This window comes from Mobula hypostoma, chromosome 2 (genome assembly GCF_963921235.1).
Source record: "Mobula hypostoma chromosome 2, sMobHyp1.1, whole genome shotgun sequence".
Classification (NCBI taxonomy): Eukaryota; Metazoa; Chordata; class Chondrichthyes; order Myliobatiformes; family Myliobatidae; genus Mobula; species Mobula hypostoma.
In genome coordinates, this window is record NC_086098.1 from 34,649,388 (window position 1) to 34,675,712 (window position 26,325).

Below are 26,325 nucleotides of genomic sequence, written 5' to 3' on the forward strand. Positions count from 1 at the left end.
ATGATTCAGTTGCAACATTTTTCTTCAGATCTCATGGTTTTTTTCTTGCTTTTGTTTTACCTATGGAGATTCTTAACTTTATATTTTTGAAATTCAAATAATTATTTTAAATGTTTCAGAATAAGTTATGGTGCAAACTTCTGGTTAAGGTCACGCTACTGAATGTGTGTAACAGCTTTCTGGTAGTCAGAAAGCTCGGAAATCCGACTAAAAGCATCACAAAAGATACCTTTTCTGAGGTAAATTGTGTAAAATTATTGCCGCAAACAGGTAAGGGGTGAGCGATGGGGAGGTGGGTTTGCGGGATGAGCCGAGATGGTATGTTGCAGAATCATTGCAGATGGAGTTCCGATGCCAGTACAGCTGGCCTGGGAGAAAGGTTGGATCCTCTGGGCGCTGAAAGGAAAAACTGGGGCCTGGGCAAAGGAGATTTGATGCACATACAACTGGCCCATGTGTGAGGTTGGATCGCTCTGGGTGCCAAGCTGATTTGAGGAGCTTGAGAGCAGCTTTAGGGTGGGTGACAAAATCTGAGCCCAGACCAAGTCACTGGGCGACATGGTCTCGGCCCGGATTCTTTTGCTGCAACAGTGCCTGGGTTCTAGTACGAGGTACAATATGCTGTTTAAACAATTTAAATGCTGTCCCAGTTTGGAGGCGAGTGTCGATTTTGCTCGCTCTCCGCAATGTTCTCTCCTCTCTCCAGGGTATCGGAGCCCTTCACTGTTCTATCGTTTGGCCAGTTTAAACGCCAGCCCAGATAGACTGGAAAGCCAGGGTGTCGGTGGGACAAGAGCCGATTTTTGCTCTTTCTCCACGATAGTCATCTCCATGGCACTGAGGCTCTGAAGACTGCCCTGGCTGCTGTGCTCCATGCCCGATAATATGATGAACTGATCTGCGAGGCTTTGGGCCTACTCTGGGCGGCTGGGGGATTCGGATCTGAGGACTCAGTTTAGGTTCAATTGTTTGCATGATTTGGATTTTTTTTTCTTTCTCTTGTGCATCGAGTGCTGGTCTTTCATTTTTCTTTTTATCCTTTTTTTCTGTAATTGGTTTATTTCCAGTTTCTTGCTTTGTGCCACCTGTGAGTAAGCAAACCTCAGGGTTGTATAATTTGTACAATCTTTGATAATAAATGTTCATGAATCTTGAACTTGAAATCTGAGATGCTCAAATTTAACTTCACCATCCATAAGACCTTGCTCTCATTATATTTGAACTTTCACAAGTTTTGTCACAGTATTGGCCGAAAGCAGGCATGTGAAGGTGTAAATTCACATCAACTTGTCTACTCAATTCAAACACAACTAAGATACACCCACCATGGTCCAGCCTTCAACTTCCTTACATTTGTGGAATTGTGCCAAAAATTGAAAATTTATCCCAATGATTAGTCAATTAAAAAGCATTTTTATGTATTCAAACTCACAAAACTATTCCTTTCAATTAATGTTCCAAATTCTGAATCATTATCAGAAGTGTGCAAATTCCTCTAATTATGGTCTAATTAATGTTTACACAATTGTAATAGGAGTTCTCTGCTCTTGCATCATACAGTAATTTATTTATATCTCCTTATAGCTTCACTTCCTTCCTCTCACACTGTCCTTAGTTTCATCAGCAAACTAATTAACTGAGCTTTTATAATTAAGGCCGAATCATTTATGTATAACAAATTTCTTTAGCCTCCTAAGGAAGTAGAGGCCGTGATGAGCTTTCTTGGCTGTGGTGTCAACGTAGTTGGGGCAGGAAAGGGTAATGGCTGGGATTTTCCTTGACCTTACCTGCCAGATCTAAGTCACTTGTCTCTGACCTCCTAAACCCCGTGTATGCTTCCTCCTTCTTCTTGACCAGAGCCTCAATACTTTTGTCAAACAAGGTTCCCCGGAATTTGCCAGGTTTACCCTTCATTCCAACATGGGTATGCTGCTTCTAGACTTTGATATTACACTGTTAAAAAAATTCCTACTTGCTTTCCCTTCAAGCAGGCTCACCCAACAAGTTATAATCTCCCACTAATACAACACTATTATTCTTATAACTACGAGTAATTTCTCTTCACACCTGCTCCTTAAATTCCCACTGACTACTGTGGGGTCTATTACACAGCCCCACTAGAGTGGCCGTTGACCTTTTGTTTCTCAGTTCTACCCATGACACTTCACTGAGTGACCACAATAGGGTTGTCATCTCTATGTTGTGCAGTTATTTCCTCCCTTATCAAAAGAAAACACCCCTCCTCATTTACCTGTACTTCTGTCATACCTGTCATACCCTAGAATTCTAAGCTGCCACTCCTGTTCTTATTTCAGCCACGTTTCTAGTATGGCTATAATATCCCATACCTTAGAGCCAATCCATATCCATGTTTGTTCACTTTAACTGTTAATCTACATGCATTGAAAAAGATGCAGATTAAATGTTTGTTTTTTCCCTGCCTTTACTGTGCATTTAGTTATCCCGAATATGCTTGTTGGCTACCATGGCTTTCTCCTGCTCAGTGTCCCAACCCCCTGCAAATCTCAGACCATAGGACATAGGGGCAGAATTTGACCCATTGAGTCTACTCCACCATTCAGTCATGGCTGTTCCTTTTTTTCCCCTCCTCAACCTCATTCCCCGGCCTTCGCCCTGTATCCTTTGATACCGCGTCCAATCAAGAACCTATCAAACTCTGCCTAAATACACCCAATGATCTGGCCTCCACAGCTGGTGGTAACAAATTCCACAAATTTAAATCCTCCCATGTAGCATTGTCTAGAATCAACTAATTCCTCCAGCACTGCTGTTCCAGACAGAATCATCACTGGAATCTCCCCATTAGAGTGGAAAGTTGTCCAAGTTTTCATTAAAGCCATCTATAGGGCACAAGCCAGATGTGTGGAAGAGTATTCTCTACTTCCTTTCGTGAATGCCATTTCAAGGACACCCAAGAAGCCGCGAGAGTACTGCAGACCACTTGATTGACACCTATCTATCACATTGGCACTACCAGCTTCCTGTGGCTGCAGTATATTCTACTCACAGCTGTTCTGCAGAACTTGCCAAGGCTTCTTTGATGGTATGTGCCAATGATCATAGGTGCTGTCAGAATTCTGGAAATTCTTGCTCTCATTGCTTTTCAGAAACAAGAGATAGGAAATACCTTTAACACATCGACCGTGATGGTTCAAAAGGCTCTTTTCACCTCCCACAGGCAATGAGTATTAACCTTGTCATTAACACTAACATTTCCTGAAGGAATGAATTACAGAAGATAGAGTCTCATTAATTATATCAATATATTTTATTGAACAGACACCAATGCCATTTTAATGCATTAAATCACTCAGTATTGACCATCCAATCCTAGTAGGTGTAATACGAATACAATAGCATGCAAAATCAATACATCGTGAGCATACATCGTCTTGCCATGGTGTGCTCTTGGAGGACTGGACCCAAGTGTGGAGGAATGGCAGGCTTTCTCTGTCACGGGGATCGCTGGCACTATCTCAATCCAGGAGCTGTGGATGGCAGGGTCACGACGCGACCCAGGGCGGAGGAATGGCAGAATCACCATGAAGAAAAGAAAACAAGGGGCTAGACATAAGAATACCAACAGAGCCTACGGAGAAGCGACTGAGCGAAACTGCAGGACAAATTGTTCCCTCCAACACAATGACTCTGCTAAGGCATGAAACAAGAGACCACTTTAAGTAGTCATAGAATGCAGGACACCCGTGCCAGTCATAATTACCTTGACAAGATTAAATCAAAAGCACAAGAGCTTAATGGCTCCAGTTAAGATAATGATTAGTAAATATAGCTGCTGAAAAACACTAGAAGCTCACCGCTGTATGGCAAGCCACAGGGCTCATGGCATGTCTAGCATACAGATTATCCACAGCCACAAGAAGCACTTGGTTGAAGGTGGGATCCATCCTGAACCTGTAAGTGTTATGGGTTCAGACTGAACTATCTCTACTTTTGCAAGAAGCAGCACATTTGCTGCTCCTAAATGTCACTGATACAGATCCATGATGACAGATAACTCTCCCTCCCACTGGAGTATGGATCGCTTGTGGCAAAGTGACGACAGCCAGGAATTATTATGTACCAGTCTCACTTCACCTTCCAACAGGCCATCCCCATTTTCCTACTCTATTTGCTATAGTTTGTGAGACAGGAAACTTCCCACTTATTATCTGATGCTCATTACCTGGAAGTTTATCAAATAATGTACCTCTTTTACTGTTCCAGACTACTCCTGGTACTTTTTATAAAGTTATGCTGTGAGAATACTGGTTTATTTTCAGGGCTAACTTGGATTAATGTTTGCTTATTTCTCCATAGGCTATTTCCATACTCTTTGTATGTGCAACATTTACCTCAGACGTGTTCTGCTTTATCTTCATACCACTGCACTGGCTTTTCTTCATTGCTAGTATATACGTATGGATACAGTACCTCTGGAACTCAGGTAAACTATTCGAATTACAAAAGATGCCAAAAATTGAGCAAGTGTGCTTGTCAACAAGCAGATGCTTAAAATCCTTCTACAGCCACATAAAGATATTTACCCTTATTTAAAGCACTCTGTTTGGATTTTCAGTCTATAGCAGAGGTTCCCAATCTGGGGTCTACTGACATCTTGGTTAATGGTCAATAGTATAATAAAAGGTTGCGAACTCATGATCTAGAGCTATATTTTTTTATAAACAGTATTAAGTTACAAAGATGGATGTCAATGAATATGTCAGAAGGCTTTCTATTGGAAATAAGAGGTATTTTAATTGGCATTAAATTCAGCTTTTGCCAATGTTGCCACTCAGTAAATCGAGATATGAGTGAATTGTTCAGAGTACTCCACCACACATAGAATGGGATTCACAGATTATTCCCTTGTTAGTGCATGTCAATTTAATTAAGGTGTAATGTGATGTGGTTACCCACTGAACATGGATATAAAACAAGTAGATGCTTGGTGTGCAACATAAACACTAACATGAGTCATTGAACTGAATGGCTATAAGAACCATGTAATGACAAAATGCAACCTCTTTAGTAATCTTTGATAATTTACGGAATAAATTGCCAGCTGGACCAGTGAAGCTAAATCCAGTCAAATTACTCACAACTGAAGCAAGCTCTTTACTAATTTAACTAAAAGGTAAAAGGGGGACAAAATTAACAACATATCTATCCATGTATCACCTTAATGAAATCAGCGTGGCACTTTGAATATTCTTTACTTATCCTTTCCTTCCCAGCAACCATTACAAAAGAATTATATAAAAAATAAAATCACAAGCTTTACAAGTTCTCCTAGCGGTCCTGAGCTTTAATTATGATTTTCTTTAAACTCTGTAATATATTCTTCTCGGTGGGTTACTTGGAAATTAATCAGAACGATACCTGGGCTCATAAGCCTTAAACTGTTAGGCTAAGATGCATAACCTTGAACTGTATTTTTCTGTGTTGAAAGTTTGGAGAATGTCCCAAATGTGATTATTTAAATTAGCAAAAAGAACCTGAGCAACTTTATCTGCGAGGGATTCCAATTGCCACAGTGCAATCTTATAATAAAACATAGTCGTTACGGTTGAATTATGAAGTACATTTTCACATCAAGCTTCGTGGAAACCTGCAACACTTTCTGAGATCAATAGAGTAAAAATCTTGAGAGATGTGGATTGAAACTAGGTAAATAGAGTTGTGAAATAATTGAACATTTCAAACTGAGAGACAGAGCAGGATCATGGGGCGCTGTTGAAGATTTAATAAATATTGCTGATGCTAGAAACTTGAAATAAAAACAGAAAATATTGGGAATGGTTTCAAGGAGGCAGTATCAATGGAAAGAGGAGCAGAGTTGACATTTTGGATTCAAAGACTGACTCGTTGAAGTGTCCGTGACCTCTGGTTTCTTTCCACGAGTACTTTCTGATTTTGTTATCCTGTATGTTTATACCAAGTGGCATATAGACCTGCCCCTATGTGCATCTAGGGTAAAATACACTATAAAACAATAAGCTGCTCACAAGAATATTGCAGGAATCTGTTGCTAATAGAATTACTTTCATGGGAAATAATTCCAAATCGAAATAAACAGAACTACAAAACCGGTTTGAAAATCTCATTCCTCTGTGTCTGCTGCTCCAAGTGAAAAACACTCTTGCACAAACCAAGTTAAAAATTTATCTTTTTCTTTGCATTATAAAGAACTAATGGATAAATATTAAAGGACAAGGTATTACTTTTGGGGAGAAAGTGTGACCTCTGCTGGAGTAACTAAGGAAAGCAACGATGGAAGAAAACCTGAACTGAGGTTAAATCTCGATTAAGTGAATGTTGTGGTTTTAATTAGAGGCAGAGACATAAGTACAATATTAAGTACAATTTTGTCATTGATTTTTTTAAAAAAAGCCATATACGAAAGGAAACATCTGAGGTATAGAAATTGGCCCACATTGCAGCCTTTTCTTGGGACCAGGATCCTGCACCAGAAGGAGGGCTGAGAAATGTCCAACTCAGTACTGCAGAATGTTAGGCAACCAGTTGGTCAAATTGAAACCAGCTTTAGGACTGCAGCAGAAGAGGGGCTTTTTTTTAAAAAAAAAACAGAACATTTAGATTTTTCATGAGTGGCCCAGGTTTAACATGTGGCTTTCACCTAAAAGATGATTTAAAAAAAATGCTTCATAGATGGTACCTAGAGGAGCAGGAATTCATGGTTGCTCAAAAAGAATCACTAGTTGTTCCCCAAAGAAACATGAATTTGGAAAGGACATCAGAAACTTGTTTCTTTCTTCCTAATATGAAAGGACCTGATTGCTGGAATGAACAGAAGAGCAGAATCGGGCCATTTGGCCCCATGGAGTCTGCTCAGCTGTTTGATCATGGCTGATCTATTTCCCCTCTCAACCAAATTCTCCTGCCTCCTCCTGCAATCTTTCTCACCTTGACCAACCAAGAACCTATCAACCTACACCTTATATACACCCAATGACTTGGCCTCCACAGCTGCCTGTGGCAATGAATACAACAAATTTACCACACCCTGGCTAAAGAAATTTCTCTTCACTCCATTCTAAATGTATGTTCCTCTATTCTGCGGTTGTGCCCTCTGGTCCAAGACTCCTCCACTATTGGACCAACTGCAAATCCACTCTATTTAGGCCTTTCAACATTCAATAGGTTTCAATGAGATCCCCCTTCTCATTCTTCTAATTTCTAGCGAGTACAGGACCAAAGCTATCAAACACTCCTCATATTACAAGCCTTTCAATCCTGGAATCATTTTTGTGAATCTCCTTTGAACCCCCTCCAAAATCAGCACTTCCTTTCTTAGATAAGTGGCTCAAAACTGCTCACAATACGCCAAGTGAGGTCTCACCAGTGCTTTATAAAGCCTCACCAGTACATCCTTGCTTTCATATTCTAATTTTTTCAAAGTGAATGCTAATATTGCATTTGCCTGCCTCACCACCGACTCAACCTGAAGTTAACCTTTAGGAAATCCTGCGCGAGGACTCCCAAGTCCCTTTGCACCTCTGATTATTGAATTTTCTCCCCATTTAGAAAATACTCTACACTTTTATTCCTTTGACCAAGGTGCGTTATCATACACTTCACGACACTGAGACATCACCTAACACTTCTTTGCCCATCCTCCTAATCCGTTCAAGTCCTTCTGCAGTCTCCCTGCTCCCTCAACACTACCTGCCCCTCCACCTATCTTTGTATCGTCCGCAAATTTGGTCACAGTGCCATCAATTCTGCCATCCAAATCATTGACCTAGAATGTAAAAAGAAGCAGTTCCAATACTGACATTGTAGAACACCACCAGTCCCAGCAGCCAATCAGAAAAGGCTTCATGTATTCCCACTTTTTGCCCCCTGCCAATCAGCCAATGTTCAGTCTAAGCTAGTATTTTTCCTGTAATACTATGGGCTCTTAGCTTGCTAAGAAGCCTCTTGTGCGGCACCTTGTCAAAGGCCTTCTGAAAATCCAAGTACACAACGTCCACTGATTATCCTTTGTCTATCCTGCTTGTTATTTCCTCAAAGGATTCCAAAGGATTTGACAGGCAAGGTTTTCCCTTGAAGAAAATCTTATTTTATCATGTGCCCCCAAGTACCCTGAAACCATAATAAGATCATAAGACATAGAAGCAGAACTAGGCCATTTGGCTGATGGAGTCTGCTCCGCCATCCAATCATGGCTGAACCTTTTCTTCCTCTCCTCAGCCCCAATCCCCAGCCTTCTCCACGTAACTTTTGATGACTCCCAAGTCCCTTTGCAGCTCAGATTTTTGGATTTTCTCGCCCTTTAGAAAATAGTCCGTCAATTTATTTCTACTACCAAAGTGCATGACCATGCATTTTCTAACATTGACAGATTAGGAGAATGGGCAAGAAAATGGCAAATGAAATACAAAGTCCTTCTGCAGCTTTCCCGTTTCCTCAACACTACCTGTCCCTCCACCAATGATGGTATCATCTGCAAACTTGGCAACAAAGCCATCTGTTCCCTCGTCTAAATTATTGATCTACAGTATAAAAAGAAGTGGTCCCAACACTGACCCCTGCGGAACACCACCAGTCAATGGCAGCCAACCAGAAAAGGATCCTTTTATTCCCACTCGCTGCCTCCTACCAATCAGCCAATGCTCTAACCAGGCCAGTTGCTTTCCTGTAATACCATGGGCTCTTAATTTGGTAGGCAACCTCATGTGTGGCACCTTGCCAAAGGCCTTCTGAAAGTCCAAATATACAACATCCACTGCGTCCCTTTTATCTATCCTACTTGTAATCTCTTTGAAGAATTCTAGCAGGTTTGTCAGGCAACATTTTCCCTTCAGGAAACCATGCTGACTTTGTCCTATCATGTCCTGTATCACCAAGTACTCCACAACCTCATCCTTAACAATTGACTCCAACATCTTCCTAACCACTGAGGTCAGGCTAACCGGTCTATAATTTCCTTTCTGCTGACTCCCTCCTTTCTTAAAGAGTAAAGTGACATTTGCAATTTTCTAGTCCTCTGGCACCATGCCAGAGTCCAATGATTTTTAAAAGATCATTACTAATGCTTCCACTATCTCTACCACTACCTCTTCCAGAACCCTGGGGTGCAGTTCATCTGGCCCAGGTGACTTGCAGCTTTAGGTCTTTCAGGTTTTGAGCACCTTCTCCCTTGTAATAGTAATGGCACTCACTTCTCTTCTCTCACACCCTCCAGCACTTGGTACTCTGCTAATGTCTTCCACAGTGAAGATTAATGCAAAATACTCATTTAGTTCATTTGCCATCTCCTTGGTCTGGGGTTATTGTTTCTTTGGCTTCATTTTCTAGCAATCCTATATCCACTCTTTATTTTTATATACTTGAAAAAACTTCTTCTATCCATGTTGATATTGGTTGCTAGCTTGCTTTCATATTTAATCTTTTCCCTCCTAATGATTTTTTTAGTTGCTCTCTGTAGGTTTTAAAAGCTTCCCAATCCTCTATCTTCCCATTAATTTTTGTTTTTTGTATGTTTGTTTACGTTAACTTTAACCTCCTTTGTCAGCCACAGAGTACTATTTTGCCATTTGAGTATTTCTTTGTTTTTGGAATACTGTACATCTATCCTGCACCTTCCTCATTTTTCCCTGAATCTCAAGCCATTGCTGCTCTGCTGTCATCCTTGTCAGCATCTCCTTCCAATTTACTTTGGCTAACTCCTCTCTCATATCACTGCAATTACCTTTACTCTACTGAAATATTGTTACGTCAGTCTCTACTTTTTCCCTATCAAATTTCAAGTTGAACTCAACCATATTGTGACCACTGCCCCTCACATAACATCCAATCCAGTATAGCTGATCCCCTGGTATGCTTAATGACAAACTGCTCTAAAAAGCCATCTCGTAGGCATTCAACAAATTCATTCTCTTGAGTTCTATTACCAACCTGATTTTTCCCGATCTATCTGCATGTTAAAGTCTCCCATCACTATCATAACATTGGCCTTTCGAGATACCTTTTCCAGTTCCCATTGTAATCTGTAGCTCACATCCCAGCTACTGTTTGGAGGCCTGTACATAACTGCCATCAGTGTCACTTTACCCTTGCAGTTTCTTAACTCAATCCACAAGGATTCTTCATCTTGCAGTCCTTTGTCACATATTTCTACTGATTTGATGCCATTCTTTACCAGCAGAACCACAGCACCTCAGCCTGCCTTCCTATCCTTCTGATACAGTGTGTAACCCTGGACATTCAGCTCCCAACTGCAGCCATCCTTCAGTCACAATTCGGTGACGGCCACAACATCATACCAAACATACCTGTAAAAGTGCAACAAGTTCATCCACCTTATTTCTTGTACTCCATGCATTGAGATATAACACTTTGAGTACTGGATTTGCTACCCTTTTTGACTTCTGCCTCCCTAATGCATTGATACTCACCCCACTGGCTGCAATTTTGTCCTATCATCTGCCTGCCCTTCCTGACAGTCTGACTGCATGCGTCCTACCCTGAATCCCATCACTCTTGTTCCCATCCCCCTGCCAAATTAGTTTAAACCCTCCCCAACAGCTCTAACAAACCTGTTTGTGAGAATATTGGTCCCCCTCGGGTTCAGGTGCAACCCATCCATTTTGCACAGGTCATACTTCCCTCAGAAGAGATCCCAAAGATCCAATCGTTAACGTCCATAACAATTGACTCCAACATCTTCCCAACCACTGAGGTCAGGCCCAGAGTTAATATAGGCTTATAATATAAATAAGACTGCTTAGAAAACAGTAGAACAGTACAGCACAGGAACAGGCCCGTTGTCCAATGATCTCTGTGATGAACAGGATGTACGTATAATTGCTTCTCTCTGCACATGATCCATGAGATGACTGGTAGTTGCTGTTTAATTAGGCAGCAATTGGACAGTGAGGTTCCTTGTTTAATTTTTTTATCCCTAAAAACCAGAATAATATTGGAATATCTGCCAAGCCAAAGTTTTCTACACCATTGATAGAACTTTAAAAAATTTACATGGCAATAGAACTAATTATCAATCATTATCAATAGACTAGTATCATTCTGTTACAGCAGACAGATTTCCTTTCCTTTTCCTCTTTACTTACATTTTTACTCCTAGTGCCCAGGTTGGGAGTTCTCATTTCAAACGAAGTATGTCCTTCTAACGCAAACACGAGGAATTCTGCAGATGCTGGAAATTCAGGCAACACACATCAAAGTTGCTGGCGAACGCAGCAGGCCAGGCAGCATCTCTAGGAAGAGGTACAGTCGACGTTTCGGGCCGAGACCCTTCGTCAGGACTAACTGAAGGAAGAGCTAGTAAGAGATTTGAAAGTGGGAGGGGGAGGGGGAGATCCAAAATGATGGGAGAAGACAGGAGGGGGAGGGATGGAGCCTCCTGTCCCATGATCCTCTCATATCCCTTTTGCCAATCACCTGTCCAGCTCTTGGCTCCATCCCTCCCCCTCCTGTCTTCTCCTATCATTTTGGATCTCCCCCTCCCCCTCCCCCTCCCACTTTCAAATCTCTTACTAGCTCTTCCTTCAGTTAGTCCTGATGAAGGGTCTCGGCCCGAAACGTCGACTGTACCTCTTCCTAGAGATGCTGCCTGGCCTGCTGCGTTCACCAGCAACTTTGATGTGTGTTGCTCAAAGTATGACCCTGATCCTATTCTAAGGATTGACAGGTGGTTTAGGATCAGAGAGCTGGATTCCCTGGTATTATGGGTCAAAAGATTTGCTCTGATTGGTGGAGGCTGAGGGGAGATTGACAGAAGTTTACAAGACTATGAGAGACATAGATAGAGTAGACCGACGGTATCTTTTTCCCAGGGTTGAAATGTCTAATACCAGAGGTATGAGGGTGTCATTTTAAAGCAGATGTGAGGAGCAAATTTTTTTACGCAGAGAGTGGTGGGTGTCTGGAATGCATTGCCTGGTGTGGTGGTAGTGGCAGATACATTAGGGACTTTTGAGAGAAGTTTAGGTAGGCACATGCATGTGAGAAAATGGTAAGATATGAACATTGTGTAGGCAGAAGTGATTAATTTAGTCGTCCATTTGATTACTTTTTTAACTGGTTCAGCACAACGTTGTGGGCGGAAGGGCCAGCTCCTGTGCTGTACGATGTTCTGTTTGAAGTCGCAGTAAGGCAGGGTCTGGCATTGGACTCCATGTAGAAACTAGCACTGGAGTAAAATCTCTGGCGCATTGACCTTCCTCACTCAGATTTTCCGAAACTTACAGTAGGACTGTGTAAATTCTCGGCTTATTTGTGGTGGTGGGGGGGGGGGTTGAACCAGCAGCCAGAAACGATTTACAATTCTTACTATCATTCATAGTATACATACAGTATTTTATGTATTGCCCTGTGCTGCTGTTGTAAAACAACACATTTCATGACATGTCTCAGTGATGATAAACCTGATAATTCTTCAAGATCCAGCAAGAGCAGCTATATCACAGCATCAGTCCATCTGTTCAGAAATGTAATTAGTTTCAAAAAGAGATCTTAAAATGAGATGATTTATTGCAACCTTCCTTTTGCAACAAGTGTTTGACTAACGGAATGTATTTTTTTCCTGTTTGTGTTTAACCTTAGGCTCACCCTGATGAATATCTACAAACTGCTTACATTATGCTGAAGAGAAATTCTTATTAACATAGTTTTGTAGCTTAAGTGAATGGCAGGGTGCTTCTGATATTGCCGCTTGGGAAAAGCATTTGATTTAGGATTTGTGAAGGAGAGAGGACACCCCTGCATAAATTGCCTGGCCCAGATGTTAGTTTAATGTTATCTGCAATCTGTGCAAGTTAAAAGACCTTTAGAATCATTTTGTGGCGGCACGGAGTCTGATAACGGACTGAAAGGCATGCTGTGGTATGGCTGCTCTTGCTGGATCTTGAAGAAGTATCAGGTTGATTATCTCTGAAGGGAGGAAGGGAACGTCGACTCAGACCATGAGAGGCCTGCGTCGGGCATTTTCATGCCTTACAAGGCACAGATTGGAAGTCTGTGTGGGGCGCCACTCCTCGCACAGACGAGAGCAATGTGTGATTAAGTGCCTTGCTCAAGGACACAAACACGTTGCCACAGCTGAGGCTCAAACTAGTGACCTTGAGGTAACTAGACAAACGCCTTAACCACTTGGCCACGTGACATGTTGTGAAATTTCTTGTTTTGTGACAGAGGTACAGTACAATACGTAAAATACTGTATACTATGAATTATAATAAGAAATGTAATTATCCTTTGAGATCCAGTGCAGAATGGGCCTTTCCCGCCCTTCGAGCTGCACCACCTAACAATCCCTTGATTTAATCCCAGCATAATCACGAGACGATTTGTAATGATCAATTAACCTACCAACTGGTGCGTCTGTAGGAGGAAACCAGAACACCTGAGGTCACTGTGAGAATGTTCTAACTCCTTACAGGCAGCACCGGGGTTTGAACCCGGTGACGACCTGGTGTTTGGACCATTTAAACGTCGGCCCAGATAGGCAGGGTGTCGGGACCGAAGGCAAGGATCGAGCAGATTTCGCTTGCTCTCCCGTGATGTTCACTGCTCTCTCCCTGGCACCGATGGCCTGAGACCAAGGCTTTGGGCCTACTCAGGCTGCTCTGAGGATTTGGATCTATGGACTCAATTTGTTGCTTGCTTCTATTGTTTGTATGGTTTGTGTGTTTTTTTCTCTCTCTGCTCATTGGCTGTTGGGTCTTCTTTTAATTGGGTTCATTCGGCTTTCTTGCTTTGTGACTGCCTGTAAGCAGACAAATCTCAAGGTTGTATAATTTGTACTATCTTTGATAATAAATGTCCTTCGAATTTTCTCTGCTGCTCTATTTTTGGGTCAAGCCTCCTCTACGTTTCCTGACAGGATGGGTGAACCAGCGATTGACTCGGCTGAGTTTGTTTGCCGAAAGGAAGGCATCTGCTGGCACGAGTACACAATCCAGAAGTAACAGGAAACCACAGACTATCTGGTTGCTACTCTTAACCAACTCTCCGTCTGGCTGCAGCAACCCCGCGCTAGTTGACCTCCTCCCCTCGGAGCCCCAGGTTCCAGTGCCTAGGCGCTTTTTGACGGATCCCTAGCTTGAGGCTGCAAGTTCATGGTCCAGTGCAACTTAACCTTCAAGCTTCAACCATCTCTGTATTCTACAGACCGAGCCAAGATTGCCTTTGTCACCTTTGTCTTGACTGGGCGAGCTCCAACCTAGGCCGCTGCTAACTGGGACAACAATACCACCATTTGCAACAAATATGAAGAATTCACTGCTGAGATGTGCTGGGTTTTCAACCGCCTGGGAAGTGGGAGGCAGTGGTTCAGGTACTTCACTTATGTCAAAACTCACGCTTGGTTCTGGATTACACCGTGGAATTCAGGACCCTTGCAGCAGAGCGCGGCTGGACTGCAGAAGAGCTGCTGGCCCATTACCATCACGGCCTCTTGGAATGCCTGAAAGACAAACGGTCTACCCAGCAGACGCCCACCAACCTTGAAAGCCTCATCACTCTGGCTCTCCGAATTGACAAGCATCTTATGGAACGACCCTCCAGCTCTCCAGCCAAACCCCCAGTACCGTTTCCCAGAACCACTTCCGGCTGCAGAACCCTCATCAACAATGTCTGCAGAACACGTGTAGTTGCGGGGGGAGCTCCCTTAGTCCCCAGGAGCGTGAGCGTGTGGAGGAACAACTTGTGCGCTTATTGCAGAGCAGCCCAGCACCCACGTGTCAAATGCCCACTGCTTCTGGGAAAATGGCACCACTAGGTAGCGACAAGGGGTCTTCTGTCTGGTAAGCTTCACCCGGCCCCTCATTCCAGCACCATAGCCCAACTCATTCTCTCTGTCCTCCTCCGCACTCTGAGGGCTCTATGTGCTCAGGGGTCTCTGATTGATTCCAGCACAATAGGCAACTCTCTGGATCAGACTCTGTATGTGCATTTTGGACTCCCTACTGAGCCTGTCTCTCAGCCCTTCTGCACCATGGCCATTGATGGACATCCCTTGGGGTCAGGGATTGTCAGAGCACACAGACGGCCTGTGTACATGAGCATCAGAGACCACCGTGAATCCATCCAGTTCCTCCTTATCAACTCACCCAACATTCCTCTCATCTGGGGTTACCCCTGGCTCTGCACTCACTGACCTCACTCCGCCATTGAGTTGGACCATGAGCCTGCAACCTCAGCTGACTTCACCCCATAAATCCTTGGAGATGGAGGAAATGCTCAACCTCACCAAACTCCCACAGGAATGCCATGACTTCCCCATCGCTTTCAGTAAAAGGGAAGCCAGCATCCCTGCCACCTCATAGACTAGACGACTGTACGATCGACCACCTCCCGGGTACCAGCCCTCCCCTAGGTTGTCTTTTCTGTCTCGTCTGAGACCCAAGCCATAAATGATCACATCACTAGAGCACTACAGCACAGCTTTGTTTGATAATCCCAGTCTCCAGATGGTGCAGGAATCTTCTTTTTCAAAAACAAAACTGGGGTCTCTGCCCCTGTGACTCAACAAAATCACCATTAGGAACTGCTACCCTTTCCCCTTGATGGGTAACACATTTGAAACACTCCACGGGGACAGGATCTTCACCAAACTGGATCTAGGAAGCCCATACAACCTCTTCCACATCTGCCAGTGGAATGTGTGGAAGATGGTGTTCATAACACCCACTGGCCATTATGAATACCTGGTGATGCCTTTTGGACGTTCCAACAGTCCAGCCATTTTCCAAGCCATCATAAATGACATCCTCCTACGCAGGAATGTGTTCATCTATAGTACCTTAAAAACATTCTCATCTTCTCCAAAGAACACCAAGATCACATCTTGCATTTCTGTTCAGACCTTCAGCATCTCCTTGAACACCAACTGTACTGCAAGTTAGAAGAATGCCAGTTCCGCACCCCAGTCATTTCCTTCCTGGGTTATGTCTGTCCTTTCACCCCAAAGGCATAACCATGGACACAGACAAGAGAGCACCATTGTTGAATGGCTCTGATCACGTTCCCACAAACAGCTACAGCACTTCTTGGGCTTCACCAACTTCTACTGCCATTCATCAGGAACGACAGCCCAGTTGCTGCTGCTCTCACCAAATTACCAACCTCACAGATAACCTGGTCTGCTGTCGAAGATAACGCTTTTAAGGAGCTCAAGAGCCTCTTCGCCACTGCTCCGATTCTCCACCATCTGAGACCCTCCCCTTTTGTGAGGTGGATGTATTTGATGTGCCATCCTCTCCCAGCAAGGAACCAGATGGGAAGAAGCATCCTTGTGCCTTCCACAGTCACAGTCCTTCCTCATCCACAGTCCTTACTGACCAATCAAACCAGCCAACCTCAAAAAGTTGCTCCTAGCCTTCAGTTACATTGTTGCCAGTAGTGTTCAGTATCTCTTCTCTCTTTTGTGGCCCCTCATGGCTTGCTATTTTCACAGTCTATTATCAAAGTTATCGTTCATTGCTGAATCGTCTGTGCTGCTCTGCTTTTGCGTCCAGCCTCCTCTATGTTTCCTGACAGGTGAAGCAAGTAGCCTTTTCCTGCTCCGGCTTCTTCCGTTATTACGATGTTGTCAGCCTGGGGAAGAAAATACCCTGAAGGCCTGAGACCATTGGCTTTGCAGAATCAGGTTTGTTATCACTGACATGCTGTGACATTTGTTGTTTGGTGCTGGCCGTACGGTGCAATGCATAAAATATACTGTAAATTATGATAAGAACTATACTTAAAAAATTAAATAACTAGAGCAAAAAGAGAGTAAAATAACAGTGAGGGAGTGTTCATGGGTTCATTTGGAAACGTGATAGCAGAGGGGAAGAAGCTGTTCCTGAAACCCTGAGTGTGTGTCTTCAGGCTCCTGCACCTCGTCTCTGATGGTAATAATGAGGAAAGGGCATGTCCTGGGAGGTGTGGGTCCTTCATGATGGATGCTGCCTTTTTTGAGAAGTGAAGGACTCTTTTGTAAATGATATATCTTAAGTATACTTGAATGGGATTAATATGAATGAGTAACTTCCTCAATGGAGGTTTTCCACCTTGAGGGCATTGAGTTAAACTAATATAAAATAATGTGCTACCTTGCTGCAGTGATGATCATTCTTATGGTACTTAACTAGTCAGCAAACTCAAAGAAGTCTTGACCCCTTTCCCTACTGAGGAGAGAGGACATATATCTCAATATTCCATTTTCCCTGTGCTCTGTAAATCACTTAGTAGCACAGTCTAATTCCCCTGCTGAGAATCCTTGAGATCTTTATGTCTGTTAAGGTATCGAGGAAATGTCTCATTTGTACCTTTCTGTGGGAATTTTGTCAGATAGAGTCAGGCAGTGATGCAGTTTATCTTTAGTTTCACCTTCTTACAGTGAGTAAAAGGACTCAGAGGATCAGTGTACAAATAAAGAAAATCTGAGCATATTTCACTGGTTTTGGCATCACTACACTGGCTGTCTGTGTCCTTTAGGATCAGTTAAAAAATACTCTTAATTGTATATAAGGCTCTGAGCAATCTAGCTTCTCCGTATGTTTTGGTCTATTCCCTTACGTCCCTAATCGTAATCTTAGATCCATGAATACTGGTTTGCCAAACTAGTGATGCAGCCTTTTGCTCTTATGCACCAAAAATCTGGAATACTCTACCGACAGAGATACACCAGGCTGGTACTGTGGAATGTTTTGAAACACTTCTAAAAACCCACTTTTTTAATTTGGCCTACTTATAGGATTACTTAATAGGTAATGCCTGTTGATTTTGATTACATTTATACAATTTGGTATATTTGTTATTCTATATAATGTTTGTCATTACTTACGATTTTTAATTTTGCCTTGTATTTTATGGGCATATTGATTTATCTTTACAAACTATGTTTGAGCCTGCATCTTAATGTACGAAAGGAGCTATATAAAGTTATTATTATTATTATTATTATTATTATTTTGCTGAACTTGAACTAGTAAGACAACTTTTCATCATAAGGTATGTGATTAATGAATACTTTAGCCATATACATGGTGTGAAGGGTGTGCAGCTCTTATCTTTGGGGGATAGTGATGCCCAAGATTTTAAAAAAGGAAGGGGTCAGAATGTTATAGTTTTTTGCTCGCTTTAGATCTCTGTAGATCTCTGTTTGCAGTTCCAAGGTGACAAGGATGACATTAAGTATTTAAAAGTTCCCTTTCCACAGATGCAGATTCAGTCTCAGATTTACTTACCATATGAATATGGAAATGTGCCATACTGTAACACGTCATTTGCGTTAACAATGAACACACATAAGGATGTGCTGGGTGTTGCCTGCAAGTGTCATTGCACAGTCTGCTGTCAATGTAGCATGTCTACTATGCTTGGCAGAACAACACTGAACACAACAAAACAGGACACAACAAACAACAAAACAACAACAGCAAAACAAATCCCATTCCTCACTCCCACTCACACACACGAATAGTCCTCCAAATCTAGGGCAGGCCTTCGGGCCTCCAGTCTCCAGGCTTTGGCCATCAGGCTTCACCTGGACCATAAGACATAGGAGCAGAATTAGGCCAGTTGGCACTTCAAATCTGCTCCACCACTCAATCATGACGGATCCGTTCTCCCCTCCCTGGCCTTCTCTCCCATAACTCCAATCAAGAGCCTATCAAGCTCTGCCCTAAGTACGCCCAACCACCTGGCCTTCACAACTGCCTGTGATAATAAATTCCACAAATTCACCACACTCCGGCTAAATAAATTTCTCGGCATCTCTGTTTTAAATGGACGCCTCTCTATCCTGAGGCTGTGCCCTCTTATCCTAGACTCTCCCACCATAGGAAACATCCTTTCCACATCTACTCTGTCTAGGCATTCAACATTTGAAAGGTTTCAATAAGATCCCCCCCTTATCCTTTTAAATTCCAACGAGTACAGGCCTAGAGCCATCAAACTTTCCTCATATGATAACCCTTTCATTCCTGAAATCATCCTTCCCAATCACTGAGGTCAGGATAACTGGTCTGTAATTTCCTTTCTGCTGCCTTCCTCCTTTCTTAAAGAGTGGATTGACATTTGCAATTTTCCAGTCCTCTGGGACCAGTCCAATGATCATTACTAGCACCTGTACAATCTCTACTGCTACTTCTTTCAGAACCCTAGGGTGCAGTTCATCCAGTCTGGGTGACTTATGTACCATTAGGTCTTTCAGCTTTTTGAGCACCTTTTCCCTTGTAATAGTAACTGCACTGACTTCTCTTCCCTTACACCCTTCTGGCACACTGCTAGTGTCTTCCACAGCGAAGACTGATGCAAAATACTCATTTAGTTCATCAGCCATCTTCTTGTCCCCAATTATTATTTCTCTGGACTCATTCTCTAGTGATCCTATATCCACTCTCATCTCTCTTTTATTTTTTTTTACATACTTGGAAAAGCTTTTATTATCCTCTTTGATATTGTTTGCTAGCATGCTTTCAAATTTCATTTTTTCCCTCCTAATGATTCTTTTGCTTTCTGTAAGTTTTTAAAAGCTTCCCAATCCTCTATCTTCCCATTCATTTTTGCTTTGTTGTATGCCCTCTCTTTTGCTTTTACGTTACACTTCCAGACTTCCGACTGATCTTCAGGATTTATCTTCAGTATCGACCCCTGGACTTACAGATGACGGAATCTCAGACTCCAGGCTCAAACTCCGGGCTCACCAACCGACTGACAAAGCGGTTTTCCAAGGTTTCCTCTGTTTGGCACTCCGCAGCATTTCTTTCTTTTGCTGCATTTAATTCAAGAGTCTCTGAGATCACTTCATTAACATTCTGGGCTAAATCCTGCATCCTTTTTGGGTGCCATCCTTGTTCATTTTTCCTTTGTGCCATGTTATTTGGATGGTTACCTCAGCCATCCCAACTATACACTGCTGCTTCTGCTGCCTAGCTTCACTCAACAGCCATAGAAAGGATTCAGTTACAATATCCAATCCCCATGTCATAATAATACCTGGGAGTTGTTCTCAGCTGATTGCAATGGAGATTTAAAATAAATATCTCAGTTAATTTGCAGCAGAATTCCTGGGTCACCAGCAGCAATATGGTTCAATGAAATGAGTCAATAAATTTCAGGCCCAAGTTATATTGCAGCTTGATTTTTATAATATTCAAAAGCTCACAAGAAAGGCAGGCACTTTTTCTCTCCATTCTGTAAATTCTGTGAATTATTACATAACTCTGATTTGATGGAGACAGACGTGAGAGTACGGAGGAACATCTGGAAAGCTTCTGAAATGCCCACTTCGCTGCTGCTGCTACTGTGTGGTAACCGGAATCTCCAGAGCTGAAGGCCCCGAAATCCTCGGCTTTGCTTGTTTCAGGGGCCGGGGCGAGGTCGATGGCGCTCGGGAGGCTGTATCGGAGGGGCTGGTCGCAGGCTCGAAGTATTTGGATGGATGGACTCAGTGTCGGCTGTGGTCGGCTGCTTCCAAGGCATTGGCAGTTGTCGGTGCCTGGAGGTTTACGGCAGGGAGTTTTTCCCTTTTGTCGCCTGCTATCGGGGACTTGGGAGTCGATTGACTCAAGGACTTTTGAGATTTTTTTTACCGTGCCCATGTGTTCTTCATCAAATCATGGTATTGCTTTGCACTGCTGTAACTGTATGTTATAATAATGTGGTTCTGTCAGTGCTAGTCTTTGGTTTGTCCTGTTTTCTGTGATATCACTCTGGAGAAACATTGTATCATTTCTTAATGCATGTATGCATTTCTAAATGACAATAAAAGGGGACTGAATGTTCTTATAATCTAATACAGGTATATGTCTATCTATGACGGGGACTACAGAGCAGAGTCTATGGAAGAGGAGACTACTTAACTTAGTTTGGTTAATTGATTCATCAGTTTCCTGAAACTTTTAGGAGCTATTTCCTAAGCAGTTCCAGGGTACTTGCCATTCCATCTGAAACTTCATTATAATTATGACTCACTTTTAGTCCCATCTTCTCATTGAAGTTCAAAGTACTGTTCAGATTTCCCTGTTACACTGTCTGCCATCCCATATGCATCCACGAGTTCAAGTCTACAAGGCACTAAAGCCTCCAGCATCGCCATTCAGGTGCCATGGTTGTGTATCAGTTAGCGGGACACTATTACAGCTCAGCATGTCGAATTTCAGAGTTCCATTCTGGCATCCTCTGTAAGAAAGTTTGTATGTCCTTCCCATGTGTGTGTGTGGATTTCCACTGGGTGCTCTGGTTTGGTTTAGAAGGTTAGTTGGTCAATATAAATTATCCTGTGATTAGACGAGGGTTTAAGTCAGTGGTTTGCTGTGCTGCGCGGCTCAGTGGGCTGGAAGGGCCTGTTCTGTGATTTATTGCTAAACAAAATAAATAAATGATCTTTCTATTTCATAAACCTCATTGCCATGAATAAAGATTGCATTTATCATGCCCTCTCGAGCAACTTTGAATATCTGTTTCTTCCCGTTATTCAGTGGTAAGAGTTTTCAGCATTTAACGAAGCAATAGCAAAATTTGAAGGACATTGATATAGAAATATGAGCAAGAATGACTTTTGGCTCATCTTCAACAAAATCAAGGTTATTCTCGATACATGTTCTGTTGCATGTGTCAATAAGCTATGGTGAAGCAGGTTTCGTGTCAATTTACAACTTCCATTTGCAATTGTATTTATAAGTGATCGGATTAATTTTATCCATTTTCTAAAGCAAGTCATTATTTTTCCTTGCAGAGAGAGGTGTTTGTTTGTCTACTTTGTCGCTTTGGATACTTTTTGTTTACATAGAAACAACGTTCAGATTTAAGGATTTGAGAAATTTCAATGCCGATCTGTGTCGGCCATTTGCAGCCCATTGGTAAGTCAGAGGATCCAGCAAACGTGGGACTTTAACACACAATATGAGCTATAATGGATGTATAACATTTAACACCAAATGTTGTCCTTTCCCTGATGATTTTACACTACATGTTGCTGTTCTGGATGCTTCCGAGTTTGAAACATTGTAGTCTATCTCTCCACAAAGAATTAATAGCACGGATTTTTATTTGATGGAACTCAAACGGCATTCAGGGCTTCTTTGAGCATATTGTGGTCGCTGGTGACTAGTGTGTGATTCCTTTAGCGGAGTGCTGTTCTTGTTTGCTAGCTGCAAATCAGGAATTGGGAACGCCTATTTCCTGAGGGCAGCACAGAGCTGCTGCTTCACAGCTTTGGTAATTCTGATCAACTGTCTGTGTGGAGTTTGCATGTTCTCCCTGAGTTCTTCTGTATAATCTGGGTTCCGCCCACATTGGGAGGTGTGCAGGCTGGCAACTGTCCTGCTAATGTGTAGACAAGTGCTGGAAACTAGGAGGCATTGATGGAAATGAGGGGGAGGGGGGGAATAAAATAGAATTGGTGTAAGTGGGCGTGTAATGTGGGATCAATGGACTGAAAGTCCTATTTCCAAGCTGTATGACACTATGGCTCTGGGAAGTGAATCCAAGAATGAGGAAAATACCAAAGTAATGAATAGCTGTTGGTGAAGGCTGGGGGTTTTAAAGTGAAGCAAAGATTGCTGTAAATAAAATGCTTTCATTCTGGCAATAAAAAACACATTAGACCACCTAATGGGAGGGAGGAAAGCAAAGGGCTGGAGTTTTTTGCCAGTAGAAAACTGTCCCGAGCTCTCGGCCTGCACTGACTGTCCATGCTCACCACCTGTGTTCACCACACCGCTCACATTCAAAGTTCAAAGGAAATTTATTATCAGAGTGTGGATACGTTACTGTATATCACCTTGAAGTCCATTTTCTTGCAGGCATTTACAGGAAAAAAGAAATGCAATAGAATTTTACGAAAAACTACAGAAAAATAGACAAAACACCAAAGTGTGAAAGACAGGCTGTGCAAATAAAAGTAATACTGAGAAAGTGAGTTGTAAAGAGTCCAAGAAAGTGAGCCTGTAGATCTTAGAGTCAGTTCAGAGTAGTGGTGAATGAACCGTCTGAGGAGCCTGATGGTTGTAGGGTAATAACTGTTCCAAACCTGGCTGTGTGGGCCCAAAGGCCTCCTGTACCCCCTGATTGATGGTAGAAGTGAGAAGAGGGCAGGGCCTGGTTCTTGAGGACAGATGGTGGAGAGGGCTTTCCCTGTGGTGGACTGGGCTCTCTCCTCCACTTTCTGCAGCCTTTTCTAAGAAAGTGGATGTGCTGCCAAGCCTTCTTTGTGATGACACTTACATGCCGGTTGTGGATAGATCTTCTACTATGTTAACGTCAAAGAATTTAATGTTACTTAACTCTTCCACATAGATTCCACTAATGGAGACTGGCACATGGGCCTCCAGCTTCTTTTTCCTATAGTTGATAATCAGCTTTTGGTTTTGCTGATCTTAAGTGAGAGGTTGTTGTCGTGGCACCACTCAACCAGATTTTGAATCTCCCTCCTATATGCCAATTCGTCACGACCTTTGACTTGGCCAACAATAGTGATGTCATCAGTTAACTTGGGTACAGCATTGGGGCTGTACTTAGCCAGACAGTCATATAAAGAAAGAAGTGCAGGGAGCTAAGCCCTGTGGTGCCCCTGTGTTGATGGTGAGTGTGGAGAAGATATTGTTCTCAACCTGCTCTGACTGGGGTTTGCCAGTGAGAGAACTGAGGATCAGTTGCTCAGTGAGGTACTGAGGCCCAGGTCTTGGAGCTTCATGATGAGTTTCAAGTGGATGAAAGTGTTGAATGCTGAGCTGTGGGGCGTCCTGACGTATTCATCTTCATTGTCCAGCTGTTCCAGAGCTGAGTGAAGTGCCAGTGAAGTAGCATCTGCTGTTGACTTGTGTGGGTAGTAGGCAAATTGGAGTAGATCCAGGTCACTCCTCAGACAAGGGTTCATATGCTTCATTTCTAATCTCTCAAAGCACCTCATCCCTGCTTACCCGCCCCTCTCCACCAATGCTCACTATGCAGCCCAAATTCAATGCCCTTACTGACCTGCAGAGATAAAGATGGGTTTACCTGTGAAGATCCTGCAAGCTTTCTGCAGAATTGAGCCAGAAAGTTCACAAGGAAGTGTTGACAGTAGAGCTTTAAACTGCTGGCACATCCCTGCAAGTTTAGGCCAAAAAATTCATCAGGTTGCACCACACTGCTCCACAGGCCCAAAACATGAAAAAAACCAGACACAAGAAAGTCTGTAGATGTTGAAAATCCAGAGCAACACACACAAAATGCCAGAGGAACTCAGCAGGCCAGGCAACCTCTATGGAACCGAATAAACAGTCGACGTTTCGAGACGAAACCCTTCTTCAGAACAGACACCTCCAGAATCAGGAATCCCCTCTATCCAACGAGCTTTACTGTTTAACATATAAAATGACTTGAATATCACAAATGACTTTTTAAATTGGAATTATTCTTTGAAGTGATTTGGTTGAAGCAAATCAGCTTTGACCCTCACAGGGTAAATTTTATTATTAATCCTTGTCCTGTGGTTCCAGCTTAATATCAGTTTTACCAAATAAAATATTTAAATACATAAGTACTTTGAGATACATTAAACTCAATGCCTACTTTTTCAAAAAATCTATTTTATCATCATTGCTAAGGTAACATTATCATGCTGTGGGCTGAATTAATGGATGATCCCCAATGGGTTAAATGAGGCATGAAGTGAGCCAATTAAATCTGACCTTGCAATAGTTTACTGTATTTTATTGTCGGCTTTTCTTTGTTTCACACTATTATGGTTTTAGGCTTCACATTCCTGTGGCACCCAAGCTTCAATCACTTGCACATTCATTGTAATTGACTAACATTTCTCTCAGAATTGTCAGTACTATGTCATATATCACTAAGAGGCTTAATCTACTCACGTATATTGAAAAACATGCATTTGTTGCTTCTGGAAGAAACACGAAGGATTGATAACTGCTTCGACTTTGGAAAGGGTGGGAAAGATTGTGATTCACACGTGAGAACTAAAGAGAGCACACCTCTTTTCCTTAACCCTACTTGAAACAATGTTTTGTATTTTGGACTAAAGAGTCAGGACATAGAAGATTATTTAAAACCCACAGTTTTAAAGCAAGCAGGCATTTCAGGATTTAGCACAAATGAAACACAGCTTGCTGCTGTGTCAGCTTTGGATTTTGTTTATGATTTTTCAGGTGTTCATGCACATGGTGACCATCACAGGTGGAAAATACTGTTGTCTGTACTGCTACACATGTGTTTTCTCTTTCCTTGAGTAACATCTTTTGTTTTCCTTTTTTTAGCATAGGGTATCCAATGGCATCCTTAGGTTTTGAATTTAAAAGTTATATTCACCACAAAATTAAATCAAGGAAACAAAAAGAAGTTCAAAAGCAGAACGAGTTTTACATGCAACTGCTTCTGCAGGCCTTGCCCTCAACAGAACTACAGGCAGGACCGGACCAGGCACTGGATAAAGGTATTAGAATGATCTCCAAATTCCTGCTACTGTTTTCCTTTCATACAAAGATTCAGGGAAACTGTATTTTTTATCCATTATTTAACAAATAGGGGATCTGTGTCAAGTCACCACAAGATGTATTTATCCAATACTTAAAGCAAACTTGCTAGGAGTTCTTAAATGATTTTGGTTTATATCCCCTTAATTCTAATGGTAGAGCTGACACAAATGCCATCTATTGAGTTTTGCCCTTATTGTTTTTCATGTTTATGAGCAAATGCCAAATGTGGTTTGGGTCAGGGAGTTGAGAGAGTCAGGTTGAGAAGGGACCAAATTTCAGAACAGCTGGATGATCAGTTGCCACAGTCCAGCCGCTGGTGGGTTGCCAGTCCAGTGGGAGGAAAGAGGGGCCCGGATGTTAGCACACTGGGCATATTCAGAGAGTATGACCATCTGAACTCTGAAATGATGTTGGGCGCGGTTTGGCTATTTTCACTGTAATCCCAACTCCGCATTCCCGTCTGCTTGTTGCTATCTTTCACACCCTTGTTTATCAAGAATCTCTTGATACCTTTGCCTTAAAAATATTTGAAGACTTTGCTTTGAGTAAGAGAGTTCTAAACACTCCTAGCTCTCTGAGAATTTTACCTCAAGTCTGTGATAAATGGGTTACTCCTTATTTTAAAGCAATGGCTCCTTATTTCATCTTTAATTGGGAGACCATGCTAGGTATGGGTTGAGTAAAGCTTCTTTCAACTGCTTTCAGTGCATTAACATCCTTCCTTAAATAAGGCAGCTAGTACAATATACATTACACTACTCCCAATGTGGTCTCACTGTATACCTGAACTATAACTTCCCCCAATTCCCTTTGCAATAAACAATAACATTCTCTAAAATTTGCTGCA

The 26,325-nt window shown here is 42.4% G+C and overlaps 1 protein-coding gene across 1 annotated transcript in view; it reads left to right on the top strand.

Moving 5' to 3' along the window:
* The window catches only part of LOC134358524 (macoilin-like), a 108,124-nt gene that overhangs the window by 48,086 nt on the left and 33,713 nt on the right, over positions 1–26,325 (top strand). The window contains exons 4-6 of the mRNA XM_063070847.1: positions 4,339–4,465; positions 21,737–21,860; positions 25,260–25,435. Of these exons, the coding sequence (XP_062926917.1) occupies positions 4,339–4,465; positions 21,737–21,860; positions 25,260–25,435 (427 nt within the window). The remainder of the gene's footprint in view (positions 1–4,338; positions 4,466–21,736; positions 21,861–25,259; positions 25,436–26,325) is intronic.